Source organism: Lactuca virosa, chromosome 8 (genome assembly GCF_052849685.1).
Source record: "Lactuca virosa cultivar CGN04683 chromosome 8, Lactuca_virosa_CGN04683_v6, whole genome shotgun sequence".
Lineage (NCBI taxonomy): Eukaryota > Viridiplantae > Streptophyta > Magnoliopsida > Asterales > Asteraceae > Lactuca > Lactuca virosa.
The window spans coordinates 148784010-148796273 of record NC_136433.1 but is presented as its reverse complement, the minus strand read 5'-3'; the positions used below and the strand labels follow the sequence as shown (position 1 = coordinate 148796273).

At 36.4% G+C, this 12264-nt stretch overlaps 1 protein-coding gene across 1 annotated transcript; it reads left to right on the top strand.

The window, feature by feature from the left end:
• Window positions 1-10030: 10030 nt before the first annotated feature.
• LOC145130938 (uncharacterized) lies at window positions 10031-12039 on the top strand. The gene is made up of 2 exons (XM_079065688.1): window positions 10031-10116; window positions 11388-12039. Exons 1-2 carry the CDS (start codon window positions 10031-10033, stop codon window positions 12037-12039), a joined length of 738 nt encoding a protein of 245 aa, XP_078921814.1.
• Window positions 12040-12264: the final 225 nt, after the last annotated feature.

The window sequence follows — 12264 nt, the reverse complement described above, 5'->3', positions numbered from 1 at the left end:
TAGTGACATGATTCCAGATTGAGATGGTTCTTGATCAGAATTGATGGTCGTATAGAAATATGGAAATATTTCCATAATGGAAGATATTTGAAAAGTCTACATGTGAGTTGGAAACTTTAATGCAAGAAGAAGTATTCAAGGAATGTACCATGAATTTGAACCTTCATTATCATAGAATTGTTTCTAGTAACAAAGTTCCAATGGAACATTCTGTAGTATCGTTGGCTCAGTCTCTGTGACTTTGAAGCCTCAACATCGCAGAAAGTCAATGCATGTAAGGTTAGAATTCCAATACATTTTAGACAGTGACAAGAATTTGGAATTGTGAAATGAGCATTACTGGAATAGTGTCCAGTCGATCTGTTCACAAAGGAAGGACCATAGAGAGGCATAGTATGCATGTTCATAAAATGGCATAACTGAAGTTATTTAATTCAAGTGGTTAGTTGATTACTCGAAACATTATATAATGAATAAAGTCGTAATTATTATGGAGATTAAATAATAGAGATTTATTTATTTTCAATAGGTTTGAGACCACAATTAATTATTTTATTATTGTGTTTCACTTTGCATGTTTTACTTCCCGAATAATTTGATTATTCAAACTCCACAGTTGTTCGTACTTTTGGAAGTAAGTAGTGAATTAAGACTGTCATGAATTTAATTGTAGATTGTCTAAAGAGTTTTAGACATGGAAATGGTAATGCTACAATGTTCATGAGTACTTTGAAATGGAGATTTAAGTACTGGATAAACCCATATTTAGAGAATTACTTCATGGAATTTATAACGAGTAATTCTGAGACGATAATATCTTATAATCTTAAAACGGAGATATATGAGTTGTAGTTTACAAGTAAGTTGTGCATTGATAATACATAAACGCATCAGTAACTTGATGTTATAAATCGTATTGTCATGCATGATTCGATGAGTAAATGGTGCAAGCATATAAGACAAAGTTTATTTTTTCCTTTCTCCCTAATGGAAAAAATGATATCTTTGGGCCCCTCGGCGATTTGGTGTTGTCTTATAGTGTCGGGCCCGACCAAGACTAAATTGATGTGTTCAATTAGAAGTTCTATGTCATTACAAATTAGAAATCGGGAAACAAAGTCTTGGACAATGTGATTGATTCTATTTCATGTCTCGTGTTCGAATGATATCTTGCACAACGGAGGATTATATGATCACTTATCTTAGGACACATAACCGACTGGGTCAGAGTTCGACATCGACTTTTGGAAGCTACAATTCGCTTATCGATTCAGAAGTTATACTGGAAATTATAGTTATAGACTTATCCAAATGGGAGACTGTTAGATTAGGTGTCTAAGCCCATAACTAAAATTGGTATATACTTGAATTGATAGTAGCACAGTATTTTGGGTTGCCCTCAAAACTAGTAATCGGACAAGATGACTTTTAGAGAGAGAGAGAGAGAGAGATTAATTTATTATGTGAATAATAAATTAAATAAATGGTTTATCAATCTGTTATGAAAATAATATATTAATTAGAAATCATATTATTTAATTGATATTTAATCAGAAATTAATTGGAATTAATTTTGGGATTAATTAAAAGTATAGGGACTGTTTGGTTATTTATTGATAGTTGAGGAAGGAAGACTCTAGAACCTCATGGAATGAGGTGGAAGAAAATCATCTAGGGTAAGGCCTAGATGATTTCGTCCAGGGCCCCTTGGATAAGGGGATTAGGTTGCTTGGTCACCAAGCAAGGGAATCTAGGGCTTATCCCTTGAACCCTAGCTTTGGCCCCAAGTATCTTCAACTATATAAGGAACCCCTAGCCCATCGATTTCGTCCACTCCTTCCCACTACAAGCCTTGGACTGAAATTGCTTCTCCCCTATCCTCTCTCTTAAGTTATATTTTTGCTAGCTTGGGTGTGATTCCATTAGAAGCACGACATTTGTGGTGCTAGCTTCCAAGACATTTTTCAAATGGAATTTCTATTTGTTTGCTATAACAACTAAAATGTATGTAATCCTAAAACCCTCTCCTCTATTTTTCGAAAATATCCTAGGTTTTCTAGGGTTCTTTTTGATGTTCTTAGTTATAGGTTCAATAGAGAAAACATAGATCCAATTTAGTTTGCATGCAAACTTTAGGGTTTTGTTTTTGGTTGTTTACGTAAATCCCATCAGGAGATCTATCATTAAGGGTAATTTTTGGCTCTATTTATAGCTTATAATTGGTCACCAATTCCTGGTTGACAGCCACCACGTCGCGGTCCTCGTCGAAATCCCGTATTCTCCAAGTCATCATGATGGTCACGAACATTCCAATCACCACGTCGTATTGGAGATCACCACGTAGTGGTGAGTGGGAAACAACATTTTCGCAACACATGAAAGTCGTCCGAAATTGTGTCTAATTTTTAGAACATTTTGAATCTCGTCAATCGGAGTTACGAGTCATGAGATATAACTAAAAAACTGACAAGGGGTCAAGCTGTTCAACAACATGCTTTTTGCGTATTTTTAACTGTAATTGAACATTTCAAAGCATATTAAGTATCTTTTAGTTCTAAATAACATAAAAACATAGTATAAAATAATTAGAAAACATCATATATATATATATATATATATATATATATATATATATATATATATATATATATATATATATATATATATATATATGTATAATATAGACGTTATCAATCAGTCATCGGATGACCCACAATAGATTGTCTCATTCCTCTCAAAGCATTGAGGATGATGAAAGGTTAAATCTTGGAGAGGGTTGCACATTTAGTATAATTTGGATTAAATTTTGGATTTGTAAAATCATAAAAATCCAAAAATATTCTCCTTTTGCATGCCAGGCTACATTTTCTAAACAAAAAATCACCATTTTTTTTTTCATTTTCGGTTTGTTTTATTCATGAGAAAATTTGTGAAATAACCAAAAAGGAGGGGCTGTTTGAAGAAAATGACCAAGAATTAGGAGTTTTTAAAAAATGACCACGACTTCCGCAGAGAGGGCCTCTGCGGAAATCCTTTAGCTTTGAGAAACAAGAAAACTCTCTGAGAAAATAACGTGGAGGGGAAAGACAAAAAAAAAAATTAATGCCACAGAGGGTGCATCATTCCACCGAGATGCCCTGTGTAGATCTGTTCTTCAGAGGTATTCCTTTAAGGAATTGTTCTTCGCTTAAACATGGGCTATGTTGACTAAATCTTCGAAGAAATAGACTTAGAAACTTAGTTTTGTAGTTTAAATTGTTATTTTGAATCAATGATATGTGCTAAATGTTGATACCTCGTTAGATTTAGAGGAAAACAAATACCAAAATCATTATTAGGCCAATGTTTTAGCGAAGAACAATTCCTCAGAGGAGTACCTCTGAAGAACAGATCAGTAGAGGGCATCTCTGTGGAACGATGCACCATCTGCATAATTAAAATTTCATAATTTTTTTTGTCTTTTTCCCCCGCCAAGTCATTTTCTCAGAGAGTTTTCTTGTTCCTCAGAGCTAAATCACTTCTGCAGAGTCCCTCTCTGCGGAAGTCGTGGTCATTTTTTTGAAAACTCCTAATTCTTGGTCATTTTCTTCAAACAACCTCTCGTTTTTGGTCATTTCACAAATTTTCTCTTTATTCTTTCACACATCTCTTTTAAAAACAAGATAAAACACAAGACATTTTCTCATTTTTAGCTAGTTTTCGCATAATTTGTAAAACTTTGAAAAAAAAACCTCAAAAAGATTTTCATTTTCAAATTTATTTTCTTTTGTTGTTGGCGACACTTGGAATATGTTTAGCTAGATGTTTTAAGCCCGTACACACCTTTACTTTCCATAAAAAAAATTAAAAATGGACTCTGTCCAATATTTTGAGCGTGATTTATTAAGACAGACGATGATAAGGATAGAAGACGTTCATCTCAACTCTTTAGGTGTAGGATTAGTTTTCTAAAACTAGAAAGTAGATGTGATGTTTGCAGACTGCTAAGTAAAAAAATAAAACTTAATAGTTTTTTTATATGAAACCCATGCAAAAGGAATAAAACTGCTTTTAAAAAAATGTATCTTTTTAACTTCCAAAATAATTACCCAGATTGACCAAATAAGTCCCTGACCGGGCCTTTTTGTAACACTGTAAATTTTCAAACAAATTTTTCGTTTTAAAACCAGATAATTCTCATAACATATTTCACAAAAACCCAAAGTGTCAAATTATCAAAAACACAAATCCATAATTGTTTGAATAAAAATCCAGGATCCTCAAAAACATAACTCCATCTTGTGTGTACAATCAAGCCGGCGCCTTCCCGCGATCTTGAGAAGTACCTGAAACACATATCACATAACACAGTAAGCACGGAGCTTAGCGAGTTCCCCAAAATGTCACACATATCTCGTCAGCTTCTCATGGCTATATCTCGATAAAGGCCCTCCGATCAATGTGTCTCAGCGGAGACCGTCCGGTCCCACAACTCGGGTTGGACCCTTCAGTCCTAACTCAATGAAGCTCAGAATAATACACATCATAAATCACAAAGACATAATGCAGGATATCACAATACTCAATAATAACATACAAGACCCTATGGTGACACAAAGTTACCACTCATGGTAAGTATAGTGAGAAGACTCACCTCGTAAGTAAGTAAGTAAACATCGTACCCCTCGAACGGTCTAATCCCCGCCTACATGTCATAATCATCTCTAATTAACACTTATAACCACAACTCTAAATGAATTAAGCTAACCCCTCACTCTAACTCCTGGAATGGGTAAAAGACCATTTTACCCCTCCATGGTATCCATAATCCAAGCCTTGACCAACCCTAAAAGTCAACAGAAGTCAACACTCGAGTCAACACTCCCTGTTGACCTAACTCGTCGAGTGCATCTATGTGACTCGTCGAGTCTCCTTGTTTCCTCAGAAGTGTCGTGAATGTTCATATTAACTCGTCGAGTTGTCTCATCAACTCACCGAGTCACACGTGTCCAGACTCGTCGGGGAAAACCCTAACCGACTCGTCGAGTCCGCTTACCGACTCGTTGAGTCCTTTCAGCCCCTTTTCTCATTCAGACGATTTTGGGCAGAAATGGTGTCTCATACTCTGGATCTAGCCTTCCAAGGCTCACTTATCACGTAAAGCTGCAAGCTTTACGTTCATGCATGGCATTTATGGCTCAAAATGCCAAAACAAGCTCTATAAGAGGTCTCATGCACGGAAACTTGTCCAAAGCTTGATAAAGCTTGGATCTTTGGGCTCATGGGACCTCAATATGTCCAGATCTGGAGTCTGAACTCCATGAAAAGCTCATAACATTCTAGATCTCAAAGAAGGATGGGGAAAAGGCCCTAAACTCCCTAAAACGAGATCTAACTAAACAATGAGCAAGATAGTGACTTTTTACCTTCAAACAGTAGCTAAGAATGAGTGAACACCATATCCAGAAGCTCCTTCTCGTGTAAGGTATCTTGCTCTTCAACTCTCCTCCAAGAATGCACTAAAACCCACAAAATTAGCCTCTCTTTCCCTCACACAAGGTTACATCTCGATTAGGGTTTCTCACAGTGTAGTAGGATGACAAGGGTGGCGGAAATGAGGGCTTAAGGTCCTTAAATAGGACACAAATCCAGAAAATTAGGGTTTCCTCACACAACTCCTACTCGTCGAGTCGGAGTCCTCCGACTCGTCGAGTAGACTCTAAAGTCACGCGGCCAATTAACGCCACTACTTGGTGAGTTGGGGCATCCAAATCGTCGAGTTGCGTTGCCAAAATGAATAAAACTGATTAAATAATATACATGGGACTCGGGATGTTACACTTCTGCTTGGAGGGGATTATACGTATTCTTGTAACATTTCGTTTAAAATTTAATAAATAAAAATAAATAAATAAATAAATAATATCCCTAAAACCCCGAGATATAATTTATAATTTTATTTATTTTAGCTCTAAATCCATACTAATTTATCAGTGCTAGCCACAAGGAGTTAAATGTTATAATTCATGGAAATTAGGGATTACCTTGTAACATTTGGACTTGTAATGTAAAGATTTTTGGAGAGCAGGGGGCTGTTTTGTAACTATGGACCTAAGCTATAATAAATCTAGGAGGGAGGGACTAAAGCTTCAAAATGGAAATGTTGTTTGAAAAGTCACAAGAATTAAACCCGTGCCTTCCCCTCATCCCATTATTCTTCCATTCGACTCCCCTATACCCTAACCCTAGCTTTAAGATCATCGCCACCTTATCTCTCCAACTTCCAGCCGCCACCCTTATACCCCCCTCTCATCTCCAGACGCCGCCGTCAACCACGTCACTGCCGTGAGCCATCGGAGACCGCCACTGCACCACTTCCGTTGAAGAGGAAGCCATCGTTGACGTCGTGACTATCGTCGTTGCTGTTCCAGTTCACTTCTTTTCTCCATTTCTTTCTTCTACTGTATCGCCACCGCTAGCGCCGAAAGTTGCGCCGCCACTGCCTTCTTGTCGTTCCTTCAGACCGCCGTCCTCCTTCGACGGTGAGGTTACTGTTCCGCTTGGTGTGTGTATTCCGACATGTGGGTGCTTGTTTCAATCTATGTCACGGGTGTGGGTGTGTTTAGGTGGTCGGAAACGTGTATAACCACCATGACAACCAACCATGGTGGCTGTCTCCATGCTAACTTCTTCTGCCGCCACCAGCCACCGTGATAGGTGGCTGTGTGTGTGATATTGTGTTTGTGTGCACGTGTTTTAATGGTATGGGGTTGTAGGAGCGTTTCTTGGCTGCAGAACCGAAGAAAAACCCACCACCACCACGATGAGGTTGTGGCTGCCACCGTTCTGCCGCCACTAGCCGCCACCTTAGGTGGTTGTGTTCTTGTGTGTGTCTTTTGACCTAAAACTTATAACTCCCGCCATAGGAATGGTGGTTGCCGCCTCCTACCGCCATGGACCGCCGCCGACCACCACTGCCCGAGGTGGCAGTGGATGATGCCCGATTTATTATATATATATATATATATATATATATATATATATATATATATGTATATATATATATATATATATATATATATATATATATATATATATATATATATTGATTCGCTAATCATCTAACTTAAGGAGTTGGAAACCCTAACTAGGGTTTAGAAAACCCTAATGTCAAGAAAACCCTAGTTTGGAGTTGGTCGGGACCCACATTAAAACTATTAGTTAAACTTAAAATAATACTTAATAATTCTCTACAATTAACTTAATGCAATATTGGAATTAATGGATAAAGTCCTTAAGGGGTTAAGTGTAGAACACTAAACCTAGTTATCATTTTATGTGAAAAACCTTAGAATCGGGGAGCTCTAATTGGACAATGACCGGGCGCGTATTTCGGGTTGTCGATTGGATTATTATTTCACCCGAGAACGACTAAGTCAAACTTTAATCAGTCATACCCTTAAGTGATTAAGTCCTTAATGGGTTAAGTGTTTTACTTAACCCTAATCGCCATTTAATGTGAAACCCTAATCGTCATTTCATGTGAGGTGGTCACTGTTGCAAGTGACCATGACATGTGATCGGGTATTGACTCAAGCATCTTCTTGTAGGTGATTGGAAGTGAGTTGAAGCCGGTAGAGTTATTCGTTGCTACAGTGATTATCTACACATATATCGAGGTGAGTCTCCTCACTGTTCTATGGGTCGAAGGCACCAATGCCGACCCATTTGGTTTGTGTATTGTAGGAAGATGAAGGGGTGGCCCTTGGCACTCTGTATGCAAGACCAGAGTCTGAACTCTGGCAGTTAATTGGTTAGTATTAGTAGAATTATATGCTAGTTGTCTTTGTGATGCATGGAAGACCAGGAGGTGGCTCCTAGCACTTGTCTGTAAGACCTAGGGTTGTTCCCCTCGGCCTGGCAAGGAAGACGATAAGGCGGCTCGTGGCATAATGGCAAGACTATGGATGACACATAACACTCTTATTGATTGATTGGATATGTATGTTATGTATAGCTTGTTTGATATGTATGGTATGTGGTAATTGGGGAACTCACTAAGTTTTGTGCTTACAGTTGTGGTTTTTGGTTTCAGGTACTTTCAGTTCGAAAGGGAAGGGCCCGACTTGATCGCAGCGCATACACCCATGTTTTCCGCAACATGAGATTTTGGAAATGAACTCTGATAATTGTTTTATTTTGGAATGTTTTATAAATGTATGGATAAGTTACATTAGTGTTTTGACTATAATAAAAATGAAAATTTTACCCTGGATTTTTGGGATGTTACAATTCTTTTGCCATAAAATTGTCCTTATAATAACATCACAAAAGAAAAGTGTCAATGATTAAAAAATAAGGTAAAATGACCAATCTATAGTTTAGTACCGCCACTACTCAATCATTTTATACTAACACTAACACTCAATCCATCGTATATTTCCGCCAATACGCGATCCATAATATATTATTACCTCCAAATTGCGAGCATATTCACAAAAGATGGTCACAAAAATATCCAAAGGACCTTGACACGTACCTTTAGAGAACGAGTGAGCAATATTGATGTGTTGATCAGCACGAGAAAGTTAGGGCAAGTAATCAAGTTGTTACAAGGAATTTTTAAATTAAAAAGTTTTGAAAATTTGCTATTTTTAACTATCAAAGTAATTCTCTTTATTTACATCTTTTAAATCCCTTGGATTAATAGTTATTTCATAAAGTCACACATCTTTAATCCCTTAGATTTTTGTTCTATATATGTTGTTTGGAGGAAAAAGTCCAAATTCATGACTTTGTTGAAGCTTTCTTGAAATAAGGTTCAACCATGTTCTTCAAACTAGTACTTATATTAAAGGGGTTGTTTGGGTGCTTAGTGTTTAGCTACTATATTCCTGGTGTTCCTAGATCAACAATATTTTTTTTAGTTTTTTTAGTTTAGTTTAAAACATTTTCTTTAATTATTTTTTTCAAGTTAATTTCTTTTAATCATTTCTAGTTTTTTCTTGTTTAAAAGTTGTTTTAATCATATTGTATTTATACGTTCTTAGTTTTTGTGGATTCCATTAACATTTTCGTCTACGTTCCTTTTAGTCATCTGCATCATCATACAGCCTGTACTACATTGAGTTCCAATGTCTTTTGACACTGTAGTGATGACTCCTTGTACTTTAATCGTCTTCCTTCATGGTTCGACACTTATCCATGGTTCGACATATAGACCTAGTTCGGTTTATGTACCTGGTTCGGTACTCTCGAGGGTATATGCGTAGATTCGGTCCCTATACCCTATTACAAATTAAGGTCATGATCATTATAACATTATACTTTACAAAATAAGGTTATGATCATTTTTTCCATTATAGCATCCTAATTTTTTCATACTTTCCATTATAGCGTTGTACTTTACAAATTAAGGTCACGGTGATTATAACATCCTACTTTTTTTTTCACTTTTAATTACATTGTACTTTCCAAATAAGCCCTTAAAAGTTAAGTGATGTTCCAATCAATTCATACATACAAATACACTTAAACATACATCCTACACATATTGCATTTAAATTATAGCATTGTACTTTACAAATTAACGTCATGATCATTATAGTATTCTAATACACATATACATACATACAAATACATATACAAATACTAAGTGCATACAAATACACATACTACATACATAATCTTCTATACATACAAATACACACATATACATACATAATACACATACTAAAACAAATATACAAACATAATACACATATACATACATACAAATACACATCCACATACACAAAATCAACAAACAAATGCACATACAAAAACACATATACATATACAAAATCAACATTAAATATATAAAAAAAACAGAAAATGAAAACCTATGGTGGCTAACTCCGGTGAGTATGGTGGTGGTGGCAGTATACTCTGACAACAGCAAGGAGTCTCGGTGGGGATCTCAAATTTCTGGCAACCAAAAAAAATATGAGTATTCAGTGGGGACAGGAGAAAAGGAAAAGAAAATGAGAAAAAATCGGAGAAAACGCACCTAATGGACGTTGCCGATGAAGTAATCGTCGTCGGTATTGCGTTGCAATTTCCTGCAACATGGAAGAAGGCGGCGAAAAACATATGGTGGTAAGCTCAATCAGATAGAGAGAACGAGGGAGGGAAACACAGATCGATCGGGAAAGAAAGGACTGATGAGGAGGGGGTTTATCTCGATGACTTTTAGTAGCGACGCCCTTTAGAAGCGACGACTGATCAATTGCGGTGACAAACTGTAGGGAAAAAACGTAGGCTTTTGTGCGTTCTTCTAGCCGTTGGATCGTGACTTAAATCAACAGATGGGGTTGAAATGACACGGATCGCCAACATCAGCATTTAGCGGCGACACCAAACACGTTTGTTTGATGTCACCTCTAAAAGCCATCGTCGCCCCTAAAAGTGTCGCCGCTAAAGGCTGATATTCTTGTAGTATAGCCTTATGGTTGTCATGAAAATTGCATACAAGTATATATAATGCTTATACCCATCAAAGTTTTTTGCATATAGAAACATTTAAATTCCAATAAACTTATACAACTTAATTAACAATTAATAAGATTTTTATTTTATTAGTAAACAAACTACAACTAGGAAATAAATTAAGATATACACAGTGTCCTTGTAACACTTTGAAGCTTTCCAATATGTTTTACGTACAACTCATCTGATCTCAATAATTATATATACGATGTAAAATATCAATGCATGAAGTAAAGAGCATGCGAGAATCATGGTACCGCGCATGAACACCAACTTGGGTGTGCAGTACCGCATGCTATGTAACTTCCCTTTCTCGTGTTTCCCATACATCTCTTTCCTTCCGGTTCCATGTGATTTGAGAAGTTTAGAGAAAAAAAAAACCTGATATAGGCTCATGCGGTATGTGGAAATTATGGAATGAGTGAGATGCATACAGGGTCGGTCCTAGACAATTTGTGGCCCGGGGCAAAAAATAAAATAAAATTGGGGCCCTCATATTGTTTTTATTTTTTAATTATTTTATTTTATTTATTTTTTTTTTTTGTAAAAGAAGGCAGCACCTCCAGAAATTTTATTAATTAAAAAAAAAAAATACAATTGAAGGCCGGGGCCTCCCCACCTATGGAAAGAAAAGACTTCGGGACATGCCCCATAAGCCAAACAAGGTAACAACTATTAACACAAAAGAATAAAATAAAAAAAATCCAAAACATGCTCTAAACCCAAATACATAAAATATCAAAGAAAAACTAAAGAAATTTACATTTACAAGTTTTTTTAGATGCAAAGTCATCAATTATAGAATCAAGTTCAATATTATCCAACAAATATTTTTCAATGCATAGCATAACCAAACCATTTAATCTTTCTTGTGACATTAGGCTGCCTAGGGGTGGCATTGAGCAGTCTCAGTGGGAGGCCTTTGTAACTTTGATCCAGGGGACTCAACTAAATTCCAATCCGGATCTGTTGGGTTGGCTCTTGGATACATCTGATCATTTTACCGTTTCTTCAGCCAGATCTTATATTGATAATGGTATGTTGTCTATAGGTGGTGGCGATACTTATTGGAATAATTGGGTTCCAATTAAGTTGAATATTTTCATTGGGAGATTAAGATTAAATGGGCTCCCTACTCGAGCAAATCTTTCTCATAAGGGTATTTTGGTGGATTCGATCTTGTGTGCAGTTTGTGCTGTCACGGTTGAGTCTATTGACCATCTGTTTATTGGGTGTAGTGAGTTGATTGATCTTTGGTCTAGAATTGCCATTTGGTGGGGTGTTCAGATTCCTCAACATCTTTCCATAGAGTCCTTATTGTTTTGGTCTAACTCGTTCGCTTGGAGAAGTGGTCAACGGAAAGTTTTCGATGCGGTGATCATGACTGCTTTATGGTGTATTTGGAATTTTCGTAATTCTATTCTCTTTGGAACGTTGTTGCCTAGGAAATCAGCCATTTTTGATGATGTTGTTAAAAACTCTTTATTTTGGGTTTTGAATAGGTGTAGCAAAGCTAATATAGGCTGGACTTAATGGCTTCATAATCCTGCCATTGCTTGTAATTTGTTGTAATCTTCTTTTTTGTTCTAGCTTCTTGCTAGTTTTTTAATAAAATTCTTGCCGTTCCAAAAAAAATGATCTCAAATAAATTTTTAACAATTTTAGTTTTGAGAAATTTCTTTCTGCTGATGCTACGGTAACAGATATGGTTAATAAGATTCTATATGCAATACAAACATTTGGATAACAATCTTTACC

What these genes read in the sequence shown, in the direction of transcription:
- LOC145130938 (XM_079065688.1), top strand. Translation starts at nt 10,031, where the DNA reads ATGGACGTTGCCGATGAAGTAATCGTCGTCGGTATTGCGTTGCAATTT. An exon ending in GCGGCGAAAAACATATGGTG is followed by an intron (nt 10,117 to 11,387) that starts GTAAGCTCAATC and finishes TTGTGACATTAG; the next exon opens with GCTGCCTAGGGGTGGCATTG.